Source organism: Grus americana, chromosome 4 (genome assembly GCF_028858705.1).
Source record: "Grus americana isolate bGruAme1 chromosome 4, bGruAme1.mat, whole genome shotgun sequence".
Classification (NCBI taxonomy): domain Eukaryota; kingdom Metazoa; phylum Chordata; class Aves; order Gruiformes; family Gruidae; genus Grus; species Grus americana.
This window is the reverse complement of record NC_072855.1, coordinates 27512901-27535458: the sequence shown is the minus strand read 5'-3', so window position 1 is coordinate 27535458 and position 22558 is coordinate 27512901. Positions and strand designations below refer to the sequence as shown.

Genomic DNA, 22558 nt, shown 5'->3' with positions numbered 1-22558 from the left:
ATCCCATTTAATGTCCCATTCCTTAAATTAACCAGCCCAACCGCTCACTGGGAAGCTATCCAATAAATAAGTGAAAAAGGCAGCACCTGTTATGACTGGTTCAGTATCTGATACTAAAGCATGTGTAAATAGGAAAGCCGTCTTTGAAGTTTAAATGCTATTTCAGAATCCATACTGTGCTACAAGTTTTCTAGTAGCCAGCGCTATAGAACAGAGGTTCCTAATGTTTTATTCATAACGGGTCAGGTACCGAAAGGGATATCACGCTGAGCATTGCATGAAAAAAATTAACCGTGACTCTGATGCCTGCACGTTCAACTCCGCCTCAAAGAGCGGAGCAGGGTTCCCTGTAGAGACTTGCCCCGATCCTGGCGTGGCGGGCACTGCACCGCAGGAGACTGCTTTGCACGTGGACGAGAGCTCCTGGAGAGGCAATGGGGCAGGGGGATGTGCCTGGAGAACGGGGCCCTGGCCTTGGACCAGCGGGTGGACCTGGCCCCGTGCGCGATGTCTTCGCCCTCCCTCCCCGCGCTGTTGGGGTCCCAGGGAGCGTCGCGTTGTCCCCGTGGGCCACACCATGGAAAGCTCCTCTGCCCACCACGAGGAACAGCTCGAAGGCTGCCTCTGGCCCAGAGCCCACGCTGAGGGAGCGTCTGCTAGAAACGTACCCCCAAGTAAATGTATTTACCCGACTAATTTAACAGGTGTTATTACACATTGTTAAAACTTTTTCATACATAGCAGCTCAGCTCATGAGGGCTCCACCAAGATCTTCATAAATACCTACTTAAGAAGGAAGCTCTAAACTGCAATCTAGATTACTGGGTTGAAATATATGGAACAGTATTTGTTCATTTTGTTCTATCTTCCTTGAAGATTTCTGTCCTTTTCTGCTTATTTTTGTTAGCTCTTGTTAAATGATGGCCGTGATATTGACAGGTTGTGGGGTTTTTTTCCTTTGTATGCATCTGTTCAAAGATCAAATTTAGAATCTTATAAATAGCACTAAGCTCATCCCTGTTGAAGCAAGAGGATATTTTAGGTGTTCTCCAACATGTAAATTCAACAGGCTGGAGTTTTCATCAAATATCTTAAAAAGTAAGTAACCTTAACTCCAAATTCTTTTGGAAAATAAATTTATCTTTTCTGAACCCTGTTATACAGATTGTAGCATACCTGGTTAAGTAATTATTTCATTCCTTATAGTGACAGCAAAGAACTGGAAAGACTTACTAGAACTGAACTATTGGGGTAGAGGTACCAACTACAGTTTTTTAAAATATATTTCCTGTAAAATTTTTATTGAACAAATGCATAACTGGTCTGCAATTCCAAATAAAACCACAGTAAATAGCTTAGGACAAATAATTTCTATTAATTCATATTTACAATGTAAAAATTATTTCCCTTCTAAATTTGGAAATCCTGCATGATTGGTCAGCAGTTAAGAAAATAATATAAGAATAACTTCTACTTTGAATGCTCTAGGTAAGTGAAGGAATTGGGTCCCCACAGATTAGTCTGATTATGGGATACATTTTAGAAACTTTAATATGCAGCATTTCAAGGTCCGTGATGAAATACTAATTTTTTATAACTGTTGCCTTACAAAGAGATTTGCAAAGATCTTTTCCATAAGCAGTGTATGCTTGATAAATATAGAGATACCTATGAGAGTAACCACGAGAGGAAAAGCATATTTTTGCCAATGGCATTTGGAAAAGAAGGCAAAAGTGCAGAAAACAGGAAATGTTAGGGGAGATAGATTAATATCTTACATGAAAATCTAAGTAAATTCGATATGGTCATGGTTATCAGGTTATATAACTTCTCTGTATTTTTTTAAGAGTTTAACTACATAAATGCTAGCCAAATGGTGAAACACATGCGTAGATCTATACATTTACAGGCAAATCCAGCTCAGACCATTCCCTACATCACTGAAGGACGTTAGCTGGGAGGAGAGAGGGCTGAGGGGGATCTCATCAGTGCATACAGCCCCCTGATGGGAGGGAGTAAAGATGACGAAGCCAGGCTTTTCAAAACCCGATTGGACACAGCCCTAAGCAGCCTGCTGCCGGTGAGGCTGCTTTGGGCAGGGGCTTGGACCAGGGGATCCCCAGAGGGGTCCTCCAGGTCCTCCATCCTCAACCCGTGGGTGGTTGGGGGACTCCCTGAACCGATGCACTGCTCCAAGCAGGTGTAATGGCTTTGCTGCTGCTCAGCGTAGAGGTAACGCTCAGGCAAAACAAGGTTGGTCCTTAAACTTGTGAATACTCTTACTCAAGGCATGGAATTAGTTGTCTTGGTAGACCTGGCAATTTTGAAGCTGTTTATAGTCAGCCATGGTAATAACATAAGAAGCACCTAGACAAAATCCAAGCATTAATACAATTACATTTGCAATCTGAAACACTCTATAACGCCAAAAGGTACATGATGTTTTACAGAACCAATGTGCTTCATTTCTTATGTAGCTTACATATGATCCAGACAACCAGTCCTGCCTATACACAAGATGATACATGAAATGGGCCCAGTGTGTGCAAAATTCAAATCGTTACAAAACCAGGAACGACCCCATCCTAGGTTAGTCACAACGTAGAAGGGAAAGCAGACTAGTTGTGCCTTTTTTAATCTAATCAGTCTGTACCTACAGAGCAGGACTATGGGTCAGCAAGAATGAAAGATGTGTGTCTTCATTCCTGCTTTTTTTTCTTTACTGTCCAATCAATCATTCAGTATGCTCTCCTCTTCAAAGTCATGCGGCTAACCAGTGAGAATGTTTATCTGGTACTCCTAATATGCCAGCTACAGTGTTCTCAAACAGAAATCACAAAATCTATGAATATATTTGTATTTTTCCAGTGGTTTATGATGGTCATGTTTATTATTGCTAAGCATGAATAGCTGAAATTAGTAATTGGTTTTGAAGCCCAAAATACTTTTTAAAAACATTAATTTCTAAGAATTTACACATTGGCCACAATTTTCTTTTAAAATAGGAAAATGAACCATTTAAAACAATAGTTTACTTGATATATCTCTTCCAGAATTACTTAAGTTATTTTTGGTAACACTAACAAGACAGGAAGTCTTGTATACCACTTGCAAATTAATATACAGTCATTAATGATAACAGAAGATTAATTTGTCTTGTTACAACAAATGAAAGTAAAGAGTCCATTTTTGTCACTTCCAAATCATCATGAGAATATACGGAAAGATTCTCTTGACTTTGTGTCTTTAAGGTTTATTGTTTTCATTTCAGTGTAGGACAGTTCAAAGCAGATATTGGCTTGTTCCAAAGGCTATCTTATAAATACTTACAATCTTTTTTCCAACCAGAATGTCAAATTTCAAGGAGTTTCACTTTGACTTTTACCAGTCCAATTATACCATAGATGACCAGGAAGAAGGTTACAACAGTTACAGGTCTAATGAAAACCTCTGTGGAAGCAGAAAGTAAGTATCCATAAAAGAAAAGGGGGAAAAAAAAAAAAAGAGAGAAAAAAGGCGATATATCTCAAAGCTCAAATGAAATTAATGACAAAAAACAGCCCACAAATGCCAAAAAAGGATTGCATAGGCAACACAGTGGAAGCTTTAGTGGAGAAATACAAGCCATAGCAGTAGAAACACAGGATGAATCTTATTATTTCATGTTTTTCTTATATTTTTTTAAACCTTTTGGTGACTTTGGGCCATGGAAGAGGGACATTGAGGGAAAGAAGTTCTGAGAGTTTCCCCTTAAGGAGATTTCTACAGGACTGTGTGGTAGGAGGCTGGGTGTTCCTGCAGCTTCCCTGCTCAGCAGCTGATGGATCTGGCTGGCTTTGTGTCTTGCAGAGGGGGATGAATGGCAGGAGACCAGCTCAAGCCAACAGTGTCCTCCCCGCCATGCATTTGGGCCTCCTGGCAAAAAACCCCTGTGCCCCATAAAGGTATTTAGTCCCTCCTGCCTGTGGAGCCAGTGCTCCACAGTGTCCATGCCACTCCACTGGAAAATCTCAGGAAATAAAGAATGGGTTTAGTTAAAGCACTGAAATAGGAATCAAAGGATGAGAGACTGGCCCTAGCTCTCCCTAGGAGCTCCTGGGCTGTTCTGTGTTATATCCTTACTATTTCTGCATTGTTTGTTTGGGGTTTTCTTTCATTTTTACTATCGGCCTTTTTGGATGTCACTGGCTGTTTACATACGTATTGGTTTCAGTGAAAGGAGAGGTCAAGCTTGGTTTATGCCTTCTGGTCACACAGAAAAAAATCATATATAATCATAATTAGGGAGTCACAGAAAATAGAGCTGAAAAGAGCTTCAAGGGATCATCTAGACTTTTCCCAAAGCAGAATTACTTATAATTAAACCTTTCTATATAAAGGATTGGGTTCTGTGCTACTCTTATATGTACAGATGTTACAGGTTATTTACCTAATTGGAGTGACTGAGTTTTATGTTATTAATGTGGATTTTGGGACAGTTATTGCTACAAATTCTTTAGTCTCTTTCTCAGATTCGAGGAAAAAAAAATAATCTAAATATATGAGTCTTTCGTTAGCCATACGGACATGTCTGAGGAATGTCACTAGGCCGCTTGGTTGAACAGTCAGGAGTGCCTAAATTTGTGGGTGCCCTCACAGCTCCTAAATTCCCTTTTCCCTCGCCCCCAGCCTGGGGCCGTGGGCTGTGCCATGAGCTGGACAGGCACGGAAGTGGGTGAATGGGCTGCAATGTGCTGGCACGCTGGCAAGGAGCCCTGCCTGGTTTTGGGAGGGGGGTCGCAGCGAAGGGGAGCAAAGCCGTGGTCAGCAGCTCGCCATTCACTACACAGGGAGGTTGCAGTGCCCAGAAAATTTTCCAAATTCCTCACGTTGAAAATAGTTGAAAATTGAAACCATGGCACACAGGCAAGCAGCTTTAAGCTGTTGTGAAGTTGCTCGTTGCAGTTACTTGTTACGCTGTGATTTGCTTCTTGTCCTAGGAGCCAAATAGAGCAACCTCCAGCCGGTGCTTTTGCCCCGTCAGAAATGCGTCTGTCCTCTCCAAGTTACACAGGTCAGATTTTTCAGCCAACATACAGTCCTGACACTCTCTCTCACCTTAGTTACGCTGACGGATTTGAAGAGGAACCTCCTTTGCTAGAAGGTAAAAGTAAAACCACAGACGATGTGCGAGGTTCCTGGGGGTGCCTGTACTTTTCTTTGCCAGCGAGTGGCAGTGACTGGAGACACTGCAGCAGAGCTGCCAAGCCTGCCTGTGCGAGCTTCAACCAACAGCCCCTGGCCCCCAAACCTACATTTTCTTAGTTGAATTACACCATGGATTCATTCAGCCTTATGGCATGTATAGCATATACTTTACTACCACTAGATGACAGCATAACAATAAGTTTTGCATTCATGTTGCCAAATTTTTTCCCCCACTCTTGTGTTTATCCTCCATACATATTGGAACATCTATAATTAATAAATACTGATAATAATCCTTTTTGCATATCTAGTAATAAATTTAATGGTTTGAAGATGCTAAATAACTTGTTTCAGTGGGAAATTGAGAAAACTGCTTTCAGCTTCAATTAGTTGATCATTTAACTACACGAACAATATCATTCTTTATGATGATTGAAACATCCTAACGCTAGTGGCTAATTTTTTATTTTACAAAATATTTGTGCTACATGAAAAAAAATCAAAGAATTTGTGATTATTTCAGTATAATATGAAAAGAGCATATTCAGCCTGCTTTTGCATACTGGAAGGCAAGTGGATTTGTTACTACTCAAAAGATACTCCTACTGCTTTAAAAATAGCAAGAAGACTCTCTTTGATGTAGATAACTGCTAGATCTTTACCTCTCAGACCTCCAAGCGTTTAACTCCACAGGCAGCCCACCCTCTGAAAGAGGATGTTGAAATACAACCGCCTCTGATCCACAGTGCTGCAGAGATGTTCCTATCTGCATACCACATAAATCTAACCAAAGCCACGCATTTTAATACAGACTAACTTTATTTAGGTGATGTTTTGGCCTAGCTCGAGATGATGGATCATAGAATAAAGACTTGGCTTTCCAAACAGATCGAACACATTTTCAGTCTCAGTAATTCTGGCACCCGGTTCTGAAGCTCCCTTGCTGGAGCATCTCAGGGAAGCTGATTACTCTTGCAAGCTGGAGTGTTTCTGCAGAAGTTGCAGGAGAAATCTTTGCCCCCGTGAAGTTAATGGCAGAATTCCCATCAGCTTTAATGGGGAAGAATTTTGTTCTGTTTCTAGGGGTCCTCAGTAATTACTTTTTAAATGCAAAAAAAAGCTTATAAAGCACTGCACAAAATATTATTAACTTGCCTCGAAGGAAAGAATGTCATTTTTAAGTGCCTCTGGCAGTTCAGGCTTAAGGCACTTCTCTTGTCAGATTTGCCAGAATTAAGGCATATATCTCTGTCCTCAGTGTTCTAGAGTATCTTGAAGTCTGCAGTTACTGTTCATTAGCATATTTTTCAACATCTAAGTTAGTGTGGCATTAGATATATGTGTTTTAAATACAGGAAAAACAAATATTAACTCAAAAATGCTGAGGGCAAAAATGCCTAAAATTGGATTTAATAAATTAATATTCCAATATAGAATCAGAGCTGACTCAAATATACTGGGTATATAGCAGGGACAGCATGCTCCTGCTACAGAAAATGTCATCCTACACTATTATCTTCATTACAGTGATTAAGTTGTTTGCTTGGTTTGGGTTTTGTGGTAGCGAATGTAACAGTGTTGTTTTCTTGTGAGCAATTAACAATCCTGGAATTTCTCGTTGCAGAACTTGGGATCAATTTTGAGCATATATGGCAAAAAACATTAACGGTTCTAAATCCAATGAAGCCTGCAGATGGCAGCATTATGAATGAGACGGACCTCACTGGACCCATGGTTTTCTGTTTGGCCCTCGGAGCAACACTGCTGCTGGTAGGACGTGGCAGATATCTTACGAGATTTCTTTTCTAACAAGTTAATGCCTAGGTGATAATGCACGTGAAGTTGCAGAAGATGTAGCACTGGCATAAAATGAGTCGTACGCTGCTGTTTGTTCTGAGATTATTAATTAAAAAGTCTGCTTTCTTTGAAAGTACCTACAGAAAGTTTAAATGTAATATACATGTAATACAGGCGAAGTGATGTATTACTTCCACTGGAAATAACAGACCACGTCATTTTTTGGGGGTGGGATTTAATACGAACAAAGGCCAGATCTGTGTAGCGTATATCCTGGGGAGGGTCTGAACACCCAAAGCATGGCAGTGGCACAAGGTAAGGACCTAGCAAGGAGGTTTCAAAGGAGGGAGTAAAAAGGTGTAGAAGACCAGCTACTGTTTTGAAATTATCTTCTCTCAATGTTGCTTTGGGGAGTGCAAAGATAACAAAAAATTATGTAGATAAAATAATTTCAAAAAGGAAGTGGAAACAGCCTCTTCCCTCTTGCCTCAAATTTGCAATACCTTCCTATAAACTGTGCTAGTGCTTTCTTAGTTTATATTCTTTTTCAACATCATCTGCTAAACAAAATATGGTAGCCTATGTTTAACCTCTTTCCTCATTATGAATATGGCTTTCCTGCAGGAGGAAAGTAGAACAGGGGTTGTACACTACTCCTAAATTCATCTATTTATCACTGACAACAGGGGCTCTCTGATGCTGCTGAAGTACAGCTCTGATTGTCGGCAGCAATTTATCAGACAGGGATAAGGTGGGACCAGCCTGGGAAGGGCTTTACTGCTCTAGCAACTGAGGTGAGAGAAACGGGGCTCTAATTCTCCATTTCCTCTGTGATAAATAGTGCTGAATCAGAAGAGTCTTGCAAGTTCTTACTGGATTTGTAATGTCAGTGCAGTACCTTGAATGTGCAAACTGCAATATAAATGGCAAGTATTATTATTATTTATGTCCCTATAAAAATAAAAATCCTTTAAAAGGGTGGAAGCAGCAGGAGGAAAGGGAATAAAAGGAAAAAAAAAAAGTGGGAAGCTAGAGAAGACAGGCTATTTTCCACCTGGAGAAATAAAGATATGAGGCAAATAGGAGAAAGTGTTGAATTGATTATAATCAGGAAAATGGAAAGAAAGCTAAAAGAAGGAATGAAAAAAAAGTGTTTGCTGTTGATTTTGCTCCCTGGATAGCCAACATTTATAATGAATGTTAAAGTACTAAAGTACTGTAATTACTATATTTATTCTAGGATATTAAGCATTTTAAGTATCATTAGAAAAACAACTATTTTCAATGCTCCAGTTTTAGGTCAGCAGAAGTCTTCTGATACAATCTATAGGTTTTGTGCCACAACTTCACAGCAATAAGTCTATGGGATTTCCATGGGCTATCTTACAAATTCAGGCTGCTCATTTCATCTCAGATGCATTTGAATACTAAAGTGGCTCTTCAGCTGCGTAAGCTATGATATCCTTCTGTACTTGAATAATTCTCTTATAATAGCACCAGGAACATACATAATTTGGTTGAGAGCTTGTTTCCAAAAATAATTTATAAATTTTATTTAGTTTCAGCTTTTTAACTATGGAAAAATATGCAAAGATATTCTTCAAATGGTAGCAGTTCTTTCAGAACACAGAGAAAAAGAGGAAAGGATTGTCAGCCTGGTAGCAGGACTTGATCTTCCTCACACCGGCGTAAACCAGGGCAGTTCCATTGCAGACAGAGAAACAACAGCAACGTGAAAGTTAGCAGAAGCCTGAGTCTCAGCTGCTTTGCATTTTACATAGTCATTGGTACCAAATCAGACTTCCCCATCCACTTAAACTAAGGATAGTAGTACCCACTCTAGGCGGATGCAAACAAGCACACAAAGTCTGACTTTCTTCTAACCTTGTTCCTTCCGCAGGACAAATTTAGCTCTTTCCATTCATCAAAGCCTGCCAGACTAATCAAGCCTGATTCTGGTTTTGCTTACATCACTGTGAATTGGGAGTATTCCCACGTGTGTGAGTCAATATATTTACATATGTTAAGAAAGACTAGAATTGGAACCAACATGTTCAGCTGCTTTTTTTTTTTTCTCTCATTCCCCTGCACCACAAATCAAACATTTTGCCAAGTGGAGATTTCAGTTAGCTGTTAGTACTAGTGCTCCCTTCATCTCCGTCTCAGTAATTCTTAATCTTAAATTAAGCTGCTAAATAGTGCTGTGTGGAATAATTAAAGACACTAAACCAAATAGTCTAAAATATTAGCTTGTAGCCGTTGCCTCTGTTTGAGCTTTTCTTAGTTTGTTGGTAGTAAATGAGTCCCCAAACCGTTGCAGATGTTAAACTTACTACAAATCTTTAATGACTGAATTTGTAATTGATAATAATTCCAACAAAGCTGGTGAAGGGTCTAGAGCACAAGTCTTATGAGGAGCAGCTGGGGTAACTGGGGTTGTTCAGCCTGGAGAAAAGGAGGCTGAGGGGAGACCTTATCGCTCTCTACAACTACCTGAAAGCAGGTTGTAGTCAGGTGGGGGTCAGTCTCTTCTCCCAAGTAACAAGTGATAGGACGAGAGGAAATGGCCTCAAGTTGCGCCAGGGAGTTTAGATTGGATATTAGGAAAAATTTCTTCACTGAAAGAGTGGTCAGGCATTGGAACAGGCTGCCCAGGGAAGTGGTTGAGTCACCATCCCTGGAGGTATTTAAAAGATGTGTAGACGTGGTGTTAGGGACATGGTTTAGTGGTGGACTTGGCAGTGTTAGGTTAATGGTTGGACCTGATGATCTTAAATGTCTTTTCCAACCAAAATGATTCCATGATTCTATCATAATCTGAGCTACTGTTGCTCTCCCACAGTATCTCTAGCCATCATTCATTTTGTTTGGTGAAGCAATTTTTCCTGGTTATTTTATACCAGTAGTATGCAAATACCAGCAAAGGACTCTGTACCTAAATAGGAAGATCTCTTACGCTGTTAGTTCAGGAATAGATTATTCCTTTCTGGTCGAATGCAGCAGCGGGGAAAAGGCCAATACTTGGGACATTGTGAGGATATAGGCAACCTGTCTGTACCTGACCTGACCTTGAGGACTGGAACCAGAGGAGAGCTCAGCAGCAAGCCAGGTCACGCTCAAAACAGGGTAACGGTGCTGATGTAGAGACAGGTCTTAAAAACTGAGGCTGCCTTTCACATAAGTGTGCACTGCTCTCCAGCTAGAGCTGGTGAGCTGTCACCAACCTGCAACATTAGGACTTTCGGGTTGTGTCATCACTAGGTTAGGCTCTCTCCACTGCATTGCTTTGTATCTGTCCAGCTCAAATACTGCTGGCATCCAGTGATCAGTTTCCACTGATGGAATGGATACAGGAAGAGGGGGCAGAGAAGGGCAGTCCTCAAAGTTGCTTTCCCTCAGATGTTATTAAAATGTATGGATAAGTGGGAGGCCTTCTCAGTCCTTCTTAACCATCGTTGAAGAGATACTTTTATGTATTGCAAACCATGAAAAAAGCTTCAATAATGTTTCCACTTTATCCATCACAAGAAAATCTGCCCATAAGCTACAAAATTATTAGGAAGCTGAGACCCTCTCAGTTTTGATTCTCATGTGGTTTATCATATGCAATATATAATATGTGCAATATATAGATATGTGTGTGTGTATATGCACAAACACACCTGTGTTTTAAGTATGTAAATATGTATTGTTATGTCTTAGGCAGGTGATGCATTGTGACCCTGCATTCGAGAAGTTTATTCCATGATCCTGAGTTAAAGGTTGAGTCCCGGTTTTGAGCTGTCTTCTTGACAAATGCATGTCATCTTTAGGATACAAAGTTCCAACACAAAACAAACAAAGCCATCTTCATCCCAATTGCTGTATATTTCTGATGCACAGATGTGAAAATGACAGCATTGCATAGCCAGCATTCAGTATTTCATTTGTTGGAAGCTTGAGGAAAGAGAAAAAATATTTAACAGTCTTTTGTGAGTGTTCAATTTTGGGAGTGAACAAAGCCATCGTGCCTGGAGATGATCCTTCAAAATGATGGCAGGAGATGAAGAAATCGGTGGTGCTGTGGCCACTGTTGCCTGTTGTACTAGCTTTGCGTATAAATTAGAAAACATCAGGCTCCAGGCTGTCAGGCTGGTACCTTTCACAGGCACTAAATTCACACAAAGGAATAAAACTTGGAGGAAGAAAAACACCTGGGGAATTTTTCATTCGTTGGTACAAAAAAGAAGACAAGCTGACAGTTACTACTAAGGTTTACGTTGAAATGAACATGTATTGATGTAACTACAGAGATGTGTCTTTCTCATGGTAGTCAGGGGGAAGAATGGACACATTCACTCTGAAAACCAGCATACTTTCAGTAAAGGTTTACTAGTTTTTTGCAGGTCTGCTTAAAGCTGGAGGTTTGTAATAAAATGTAAAGCATATTAAGTAAGTGGGGTAATCATTTTGCTTAGGACACTTTCCCACAGCCCCATGTATATACCTACTGGAAAGACTTTTCCTGACACTAAAATGTGCTTTCCATAATTTCTTCTCAGTTTGTTACTGGTTAGACCTTCCCAAGAATCCCCAACCAATTCCTGTCCTGTTCAGAGCCCAATTACAGTAAGATTAAGAATCAGCCTTATAACTTTAAATTAGCAACAAGCACATTCTCACAATTATACCTTGGAAATTTTTGATGCAAAAGTCACCCAAAAGTATCAGCTGCGATTTACAATTGAACTGTTGTAGGCGAAGTGAAGAGAAAGTGACAACAAGAAAAAGGAACAAACCTAGTGCTTGCCTTCTGTCTTCTCCCACCACTTTGTGATCACTTGCTCACTTCTGACACTTCATCCTTACTCATATATATTCCAGGCAGGAAAAGTTCATTTCGGCTATGTGTATGGCATGAGTGCCATTGGGTGCCTTGCTATGCATGCCCTACTGAACCTGATGAGCGTCCCAGGAGTCTCCCATGGCTGCGTTGCAAGTGTCTTAGGCTATTGCCTGCTGCCCATGGTGATCTTGTCCTCTTCTGCAGTCGTCTTCTCGCTACAGTAAGTACCAGTCTATGGCAACAGGAATCATACTGGCTGGTGTTATGCAAAACATTTTGTAAATGGTTATGTAGTGAATTTTGGCTTCCGAAACTGAAGGAAAATACCAATTTTGTTTGTGTGGGTAGGTGAAAATGCACACATGGAAAAGACGAGGGGTAATGGGTGCAAGTTACTCCTGGGGAGATCCCGATTGGACACAAGAGGAAAATTTTTCACAATGAGAACAATCGGCCATTGGAATAATCTCCCCAGGGTGGTGGATTCCCCAACACTGGACACTTTTAAGAGGCTGCTGGATGGGGTGCTGGGCCATCTTGTCTAGACACTGCTTTTGTCTAGATGGACCTTTTGCCGAGAAAGTTTGGCCCAGATGATCCTTGAGATCCCTTCCAACCTGTTATTCTATGATTCCGTCATTCTGTGAAAACTGAACTGTGTTTGAGAGGGGTGATAAATATTCTTTTAAAAATAAGTCCTTAATTCCACTGTTCCCTATGTGGACTAAGAGTGGCTTTGTTTTTTGCAGCAGCCCCAAATGTGCATTTTGTTTTGCAGAGCCAACAGTGGCCAAAATCAGGTATCAATTTTAAAAGCAACTCCCAGACTTTGGTTTTATATAGATGATTCTCCTGTTCTTTTTTTTGTTCATAGATCAGGCTCCCATCCTTATACTTCGTTTCCTTCTGTAGACTGACTTCTGTGTGACAGAATGAAATAATCAGTCAACCCTTAATGATTTGGAGCATTAGAATGAGAGTTTAAGATGTAGTAGAGTCGTATACTCTGAGGTATAGTTGTGCTGTAATTGCAAACCTGAAAATAACTTTGAAAACTTTAAAAAACCAAATGTGTGGTGGCATATGTATCTGTGGATGTGTGTGGGGGGTGTTCAGTAATATGCCTATGAATAGGAAATTTGTATGCAAGCCTCTCCTTCCTCCTCATTCTGAGACACAGACTGTGTTTACCTCCCTGTTCGCATGCAGCAAAGTACAAGGAAGCTCCAGGTCTTGCCTGAAGGCCTCGAGCAATACTTTTATCTGGTTTTAACACATTACTAATAATGGTTCTCTCCCTTAGTGTTTGTTGTTCACTCACATTTTTAACTCTCCAATCTGTAACGTATGGGACTTGGCAACTGATGAATAAGAAAGTGCCTCTGTTTGTTTTCTTTGGAAAAGCAGCAATTTTATGTGTGAATTTATTATTTTCTAAGGAAATGATATAGCGGGATCAAGATTTTGGCACAATCCTTGTCGTGTGTTTCTGTGGAGCTATGATGCGTTAACAGGACCACATTCCATATATTGAAGTGTTTCTGAGCTGTCCTTGGTGAGATGAACAGTAGTGACAGTGAAGAAGCCGTTCATTCTCTGTTCTCCTACACTTCCCATATTTTCTTGATTAACCTGTTTAATAATCCACCCTAATAAAAGGTGCAGATACATAATTGTAGGACAGATGGGGCTAACTCCGAACCAGCTGTTACAACTGCGCAGGGTACTGTTGTCTGTACAAGGAATCCCCAAGCACGCACCGCACATTTGTAAAATGCTGAGAATTTACAGAAAACACATCTTTCAAAGATCTGTAAATGCTACACTGTGATAGCCTTTACAAAATTAAACCATTATTTCTGAACTTAATTGATAATGTTAAGTGCCTGTCTACAGGATTCTGCAGTCCTTTCTCATTCACTATAAGAAATTGCTTGAACATAGCGAGTACCAAGGTTAACTGTTACAAACATGCTATTAAAATTAAGTGGCAATTTTTAAAGACAACATATGTTTCATTATTTTTAATTTAAAAACTTATTTTAAATGGCAAAGGAAAGACAGCAATGCATGCATTATTTTTTTTCTAACGTTGGTAAAAATGTTATTTCTGTCCATTTCAAATCATCAGGAACTAACTTCAATGCTTGTTTTCACAGAAAATATACATAAGATAATGCACACATCTATTGCAAAGTTAAGATACTAATCCAACAGTTTTCAATTTTCATGATTAGCTATTTCACTGTAATTGAGGAAGGCAAAATATGGAACCTGTTGGGTGCTGAAGGCCAGTTCTCTTAGGCAAACTTGCATGGAACCAGACTGTCTCAAAGCTTACTTTGTGCCCACCTATGCTGATATTATGTCTGAGCCCCAGTTGATTACGCCACCTTTCTGGGAGAAACATCAGCAGACTTTTTTCCTGGAAAAAACAACAATTCTTTACTATGACTTCTCTGAACAGAACGGTCAAACCATTTCCTTGAGTAAACAGTGAAGGAAATGAGTGTAAGTGTGGAGAGAGGAATTCTTAGACCCAGCAGACGCAAAGGACCCCTTTGGTGACCATGTCTGCAGGTTGTGAGAGAGAGGGCAGCAGAGAGGGTCCACTCATGCCTGTCACCCCCAGCTCAATCTCATGCCAGTACGCCCCCGGTCCTTTCGGTCACTGTGAACGTGACATCTGCCTTTTGCCCCTCTCCCATGCTTCAGGATTTGGCCCTCAGGGACATGGCAGACACAAGCTCTCTGCTAGAACCAAACCTTTTGGCAGTAACGTGCTGTTAGATCAAGGACTGAATTTATAAGTGCACAGAAGTATCTCTTGGCCCCAATATGATTTTATGTCACCTTTCCATCCTGCTCACTGACAGTCCTGGGACAAACCATGAGAGCTCACTGGACTTCAGCGCAAGGCAGAACAGCCACAGCTCTAAATTGTACAACCTTGTGATAGTCCCCTAAAGAGTCATTATACTAGCTGAAAATTGTCATCGCACGGTATGTTCCTGTTACAACCCATCCCTCTGCCACCATGGGTACCTGCTCAAAGAGCCATCCCTACCACCTCCAAATTTCTGGCTGTTTAAGTGAGCATCTGAGCATCTTAACATCTTCACTTGGAGAAGAGGCCAGGAACTAGGTTCGCAGAGCCCAGTGTAATTTCCCTGAATGCCACTGTATAGATTTAAAGGAACATTTAAACTGAGGATATTAAATCACAGGGTCTTTAATGTTTTATTTTTAACGGGTTGAAGTTGCAATGAGGTGCTGAGTCACCTTAAAATCAATTTTCTCCTTCCTCCCCCAAAGTCCCAAGAGCTGACAACACCAAGTACCTGATTGGCCTGGAGACTGGATTGCCAAGAAGTGAACTATTTTATGTGATATGATTGCATTAAGTAAACTAAGTCAGTTAAATAAGGAGGGCTTTACTCATCATGGTTTAATTGCAATAATAATATTTGTGGTGATTTTTTCTGATAAATGGACCTAAGTAAGTATAGGTAGTCTGTTTCTCACTTCTGGTTCTGTTTTGCTGGTACTTTGGAGGAGTGGGGCACCAGGAAGCCCTTCAGCTAGCGGCAGAGGTTCATTCGTTCTCAAAGTCCTTGAGACTGACACAGCGAAAGTGTGTAACGCAGCTGATCTCATTAGGTACTTCAGCAGCGTATTGCGTGCATGATCTCATGCATTTTACAGAAGCAGGCTGCAAATACAGAGTGCAAATAAAGCATATGTGAAACATTATTTATCGGCAAGATTTTGTTCCTACAGGGTTTAATAGTGAGCTCTCTGTAATCTGCAGGAGTATTTCGGCGGGCTTTTGACCACAGTCCCATAATCACCAGTTCTCTGGGCCACCCTGCACCTGAGAGGTGGCAGGACGTAACTTCAGAAGGGCCCAGCAGTCCCCGACAGGCTGTGGGGGAAGGCACCGTCCTTTCTGTCTGCAGAGAAGGATGCAAAATATTTTTTTCTCTGTGGTTCTTTTCCCATCCCTTACTTTCTACTCAGTACGCATCCTTTTTTAAAAGACCAGATGAGCTTTCTGCTGGGAGGCAGTCCACACCTTTCTGCCCGCTCAGCTGAGGTGTGATTCTCTAAGAGCCTCCTTGCCTCTCCTCGCAGTCCGAGGCGCACTTCAAACCTGTGCCATGTGTTACAAAAGTGCAACCCCTCCGGGTCATCAGGCTGCCTGATGGAAGAGCAGGTCTGTAGTGTCATTCGAGATCTTAACAACTTCTACAGGGTGATTTTGGCTGCAATAAGATCTTTGCTAACTTTAAAATTAAACTGCTGCATCTGCTGGCACCCCAGAATATTTATTTGGAAAGGCGCTTGTCTTTTTAGCAGTACTACTGAGGAAGCTGCAGCTTTTATCCGTACTGAAGAATTTACCCTTCCCCCCCCTCCCCCCCCGTTACTATTCTAATTTGTTTCTCAGGCTTGACTTTCATTATGTCAGTCAGTCCTTGGTTCTTCCAGCGACTGTTTTACCTTATCAATAACAAGTCGCCAGACATGAACTTGAGTTGGATAAGATTTGATGCTACATTTACTAACAAGTGGACTCTGTCTTGTTTCTTTTGTTTTTCTCCTAGGGGGATCCTGGGAACTTTGTTAGCTCTGTTTATTATTGGATGGTGCAGCTTGTCAGCCTCCAAAATTTTTACCTCTGCATTGGCTATGGAAGGACAGCAGCTTCTTGTCGCGTACCCGTGTGCTTTACTCTATGGACTTTTTGCGCTTCTCACGGTTTTCTGAGATGTATTTTCCGGTAGCCTTATTAGAGTCTGTTTGTGGTTGTTGGAGGGGCAAGGGGTTATTTACCTATTTTTAGATTGCCTAGAATTGCATTACGTTCCATTAACAAAATTAGATTATATGACTTGCCTTTTATTTGCCTAATGGCTGATAATGAAATAAAAGAAATCAAGGTAACAGGTAGATGACTGCAGTGATGGTGTTTTGAAAGTCTTACAGCTTAAATAAAAACATCTGTATTGAGACGGTAGTAAAAGTGAAAAAATGTGAAATAAATGATAATTTAAAAAATATTTTCTGAGTGGTTAATATATAACAAAAATACTAGAGACTAACTGGAAAGCAATAATGTAAATATTTAATAGACCTGGTAAATCAAGTGAAAATACACATTCATTTGTTTCAAAAAACTGCCAGCTTACCATCTTTTGATTACTAATTAATATCCCGAATTTATGTGTGTGGGTTTGGGGGTTTTTTTAACAGAAAAGTGAGTGGCTCTGCTTTGTGATGTTGAAGAACTGTCCAAGAACAGCTTGCTACAACAGAGGGAGGAAACTAGGAATGTCATATTGTTTTTCTTTTTTTTTTAAAGAAGTGTTGCTGTCTAAACCACTATTGTACTCTTTGTAATGTACAGTAATGTTATATTTTAAAACTGCCACTAAACCACCGCCTGCTGTCACTGCAGAAAAGCACCACACAAAGCAAAGGGAACTCCTAAAAATGTCTTCTGAAAGGCAGAACTATATTTGAGGAAGCAAAATACAAATCTCCACAATTTTATCTGCCCCCAAAAAAATCTATTTTCTGCTTTTAGTTTTACAGGAACCTAACATTTTTATAATAGCAATGAAGCACAGAATGCACAAGATGATGTTTCAGAATATGATGTTAGAAGTATCAAGCCATCAAGAGGAAACGGAGATGTGTGTGCAGTCATAACAAGAGCAAAATCCAGTAAGCAGTGGTAGAGAAAATGGATGTAGCTGTAGAAAGGGCTAGGGAAAAGAAACAGATGAAATAAAGGGAAATGTGAAGGAAATAAATGGCAGCAGATTATTTCATCAGTGTTTTAGGGTGTCTTCCTTCTTGATGAATATTTTTATGATCTTGATTATCCTCCAATTTATTCATTATTTTGAACTCTTCAGTGAAATGCCTACAGAATATTTCTCCCTCTAGACAGAGGACCACTGATAGTGTGAGAGGGTCCTGATACTGCAAGCACTTCTGCAGGCGCCCAGCATGGCAAAACTGCACAAGAATACTTAAAATTAATTGTCTTCCTAATCTTTTTATGGTCAGAGGTAAATGAGATGATCACTTTGTCCTCAAGCTAGTGATTCTGTTTCTGAACTGAAAGAGCCTTTGGTAAAAGTATTTCCCATTGCTGGCATATTTGGGTTTTTTAAGAACTGTTATGCAACCCGCTCTGGGATTCATTTTACTGAACTCCAGCAGAACTAGTTCAGACTAGGGGTCAGACTAGGAGTAAACAAAAGGTAACGTGTACTTAGTCAATTCCTTAAAAAAATCACAGCTCATTTATGGAAAAAATTGCTGTGTTTATCCATTTCTTTGTTGCAAGTCTAGGAAAACAGGCACAGAGAGGCAAAGTTGGAGGCATGACCCTGGCACAAAATGTGGCTATAACTAGGCACGATCTAGTTGCATATAAGTGGGAAGTGTGTGAATTTGGAAGATCAGCACTTGCAAGCGCGACAGATTTGGCCCTGCTGTATCAGGGAGTAAATTTGCCACTAATGAGGCACAGATAAATATGTCAAGTGACTCCAGGGTATGGTTATAAAATCAGGCAGTTTGATTTACCATGCACTAATGGCATTATCTTGTCTGAATAGGGAAAGATTCATATGGTTGCACTTCTTCTGAAGTTCAGAAAAGATGGTTTAGATGCATTTAGATCCATGTTTGTCCTACACTTCCTATTATCATTTATACAGCCTAAAGCAAGTATAAAATGGCTGTATTCTGCAGCACTTTATATTCATTTTCATCTTGATCTGCATGATATGAAAGGCAGGGAAACCAGTGAATCAAGCCATCATTTTTTCTTTTGATGTCATAGACAAGTCAAATTACTTACGGGGAAAATGAACACCTTGAAATTTTGCCACAATATTTACAAAGCAAATGCTAGTCTAATTATAGTTTTATGCTTACTCTCTCAGAATTCATAACTTTTTTTCTTTTCTTCACTGAGAAGCATTTTCATCATGTTGAATGCTAACTTCTTATTTTCAGTAGCTTCCCTTGCTTTACTGTTTAGCCGTGCCAATTTCCTTTCACCTGTTCCCAAGGGATTTCCAGCAAGCGGTATGCACTGGTGCTGTGCTCCCAGTATGGAGTTCTGCAGGGGTCTCTATGCTGCCTGTGAGGACTTAAATCTCTTAGCCATCCTTCTTTGACTTCTTTTAAACAAGATTTTTTAATTTTCCATAGCTCTCCTTTCTGAAGGCGAGCATGGCCATCGTGATGCTTTTGGGTCTGTTATTCCTGCGTTCTTCCTGAATCTAAAAATATTATGGTCACTATTATAGGTAGTTACTTCCTCAAAAATAAATGTTAATTTGTTCAGTTCAAAACATGTATATTTGGTAATATACTCTTGTTCTGCCTTTCTGGACAGGCCTTCCCAACACCACCAGCTTTCCTGTCTTTTGTCTGGGCCATCGTGTTTCACTCCCTCACATCATTCCATGAAAGTTTAAATACAAGTCTGGCAAGCTATTACTTTCAACTTGCCAAAGAGAGGATTATAAAATAGTAATGGGTCACAGACTGATTTCTAATTCATGCTTCCCACCCTGAAGAGTTAAAAAAATCACAAGACTTAAAGATAAGCTTCAAAGCAAAAGGGGGAAAAAAATCATGGGCTTGGAGGGTGAAAGTTTCTAATCTGTCTTTGGTTTCTTGATTTTCATAGCATGCACATGAGAGTGCAATTCTGAATGTGCATTCACACACAAAATCAGGCACATATTTTTTTGCTTTCTGTTATTTCAAATGGCGATACCAGTATTGGACACAGGCAGTACAGGAGAGGTGTAGGAGACAAAGTGCTTGCCGGTCTTCCACTGCACTTGTGTGCCAGACGCACTCAAGGTCACCCTCAGAAATGAGCTTGCAGCATTCTGCTGTGGTCTAAACATTTTGCTGTTCTATTGCAACAAAATGCAGGATCACGTGAAAGTGAACATATTCTGAGTGAGAGGAGACTATAGCGTGGGTCAGAGCGTGCACTGATGATAAAATGGTTATCTGAACAGCAGCGGCTGACAAAACGTCGGGTTGCATCCAGACACCTGCTCTCCTTGGCAAGCCAAGGGCCACATTTGTAGTACCAAGGTTCTACTATTTATCTAAAATCATCTTGTCACATGTCATCTTTAAAAGGTTATAATACAGGCCTTGAATAGTTTAACTGTTGGTAAACTGAATTGAGGATTGAAAGCTGCTGACACATTGAGTTGGACACATGCCGTGCTTCCTGGTGAAATAGCTCCATTAGCAAAGGGTAATATTTTTCTGGTTTTTAGCATGGAAGCTTTTATATAAAAGCAGTGAAACTGATTTCGTGACTGCATTGTTTATGTCATTTGAGAATGAGACATGACAGCTCTGTCTTGTCTTAGACCTCTCTTGCCACCACATTTGTTTCAGCTCCTTGCTAAACAGCCATCTTCACGTGTGGGCATTTTCTGTCCACTGAAGGATCTTAAGTGAATTTTGCAGTAATGTTGAATTACTGACCTTTATTCATATCAATAACAGGTATAAGTGAAGCAAGAATTCAATACATTGTGTCTGTTTTAAATTTCTTTTTCCTCCCTTATTGTCAGGAGCGTATTTAGTGGTCAGGCTGTTGTGGGCTTGTTTATGCCTGGTAGCCAAAAATATACATATATATGATATACATATGTAAAAATAAAAAATATACATATATATGATAGGTTGCAAGACACTGGGGCTGCAACAAGTTCTGGGCAGTACATCACCACTTTTTAAGGGCATAACATCAGCAATCTTGTGACCCAGCCTGGGAGATGATGTATATCCTTTCAAAGAAATCAGCAATTGCAGCATCTGATAAGCCTTATGGAGAATCACTGCACATAGTGGCAAAGCTCGCAGTGACATGATGCATTTGGTGGTTAATGTATTTTCTGACAAATGAAAGGCTACTGGATCAGCAAGTAGTGGGTTACTGCAGCATAATGGCTACAAAAATAAACTGGATAATTAATGTCAACCTGCCTAGATCATTGTAATATGAAATTGATCTCTACCTGCGTTGGCATTACTAATGGGTATGTTCCTTTTCAAAATCTGCTCTCTGTCAAAATTCGCCCTTCGCCGATTCCATGTTCATTTAGCCTCTTGCGTGTTTATTCTAAGTAAACTGCAATGGCGCTGTTGGAAGTACCCGTTTTGTAGCTGTTGGCCATGACGTGTCTGCTTAAGCAATCTCACCTCAGTGTTCCTGATGGTGCATTCTTAGGAGAGGTCAGAGCATGCACGAGTTGTGTTTTGCCAAGTGATTTTGAAAGAATAACATCTGCGACAATGACAATATGTTTGCTGTGATTACCAAGCACATTTATTAGACTTATGGTCTCATCACTAGTTTAAAAATGCCCAGTGACCTTGGTGCTGCATCACTGAACTAGATGAACGATGCAATTCACAGTGATCTGCATACAGTTGCATAATAAAGACCTTGGCCAACACATACCCTCTGTTAGGGTAGCATTTTCGTTACAATTGCAAAAAAAGAATCATTACCCTTTTTTTGCCATGATATTAAATGCAGTGGCAATGAGCGAAAAGAGGTCACAGGAACACCAAACACACGTAATTGTAAACATAACAGACCACGTGAGAAGCCGTCACTTTGCAGACAACAAGGGGTAGATTTTCAAAGGCACAAAGGTCACTCCTATCGAAAGTCACTGAGATCTGAGCTCGTATGTGTGCTTTGGTGATTTTCCTGACAGCCTCTTGACAAGCACTCCTGAGCAATCAAAGTGCAACAAGCCACCAGGCTACCACAGGCAGACTCCCAGGAGACTAATGACCCACATATAAGTCTGGGTAGAGACAACTGTAGCAATCAAGCATAAGAAGCTATCCCAGTGTGTGGTTGCAAAATGTGATCCCTGGCTACAACAGTGTTCCTTTGTTTTTTCCCATTTTATTTAACCCTCATCCCTGGACATTGAGTGGCCACAGCTTGTCTAGCTCAAGCCCTAGCTGCTTCTGATCTCAGCTCTAAATGTATGATATAGAGTTTGACTGGGCTCGGGCTTTGCTCTTCAGCTTAGCAGATTGTTGATTGCTCTCGGTTCTGACCCTTAGCCCCTCTCCTGACTATGCTCCTTAGCTAAAATTTCTTCTTGTTCCTGATTTTTTTGTTTCCTGGTTTCTGGTTCCAAGTTCATAGTTTTAGTCATAATCTTACCATTTAACAGTTTGCATCCTTGTGTTTCTTTGATGCTCCACCTACCTAGCACACAGAGGAAAGAGTGCTAGTGAACATTGTGAAAATATTTCTGAAATAAAATCCTATCAGCATTTGGCCATCATTAGTTCTTTTGGTCTACAGCTGACTGTGAAATTAACTGTGCAGTCAGGATTACATGTCATCTGAACAGTAGTGTTGGGAGAGAGAAACCTCTAATACGCTTTATGAGTAAAAGCAGTATTTTTAATGCAAATACCTTGTTGACACCCCAAATATGGTCAGGGCCTTAGGGACAATACAACTGTATATCTAGATGAAAAGACTCCAGAAAAGAATACTCCAGCATTTAGAGAGGCATAAAGTGATGCATTAGATTTTATCTCACCATTGGAGAACAATATGATAGTCATGCATTACTGTTCAATCGCTCTTCTGAATTGCTAACTGACTGGAGGAAGCACACTGTTGATGCACTGCAGAACGCGAAATAG

At 40.4% G+C, this 22558-nt stretch overlaps 1 protein-coding gene across 1 annotated transcript; it reads left to right on the top strand.

Moving 5' to 3' along the window:
• Positions 1 to 1022: 1022 nt before the first annotated feature.
• On the top strand, positions 1023 to 16813 carry YIPF7 (Yip1 domain family member 7). The gene is made up of 6 exons (XM_054824688.1): positions 1023 to 1098; positions 3349 to 3465; positions 4980 to 5143; positions 6812 to 6957; positions 11848 to 12029; positions 16417 to 16813. Exons 2-6 carry the CDS (start codon positions 3350 to 3352, stop codon positions 16577 to 16579), a joined length of 771 nt encoding a protein of 256 aa, XP_054680663.1. The 5' UTR covers positions 1023 to 1098; position 3349; the 3' UTR covers positions 16580 to 16813.
• Positions 16814 to 22558: the final 5745 nt, after the last annotated feature.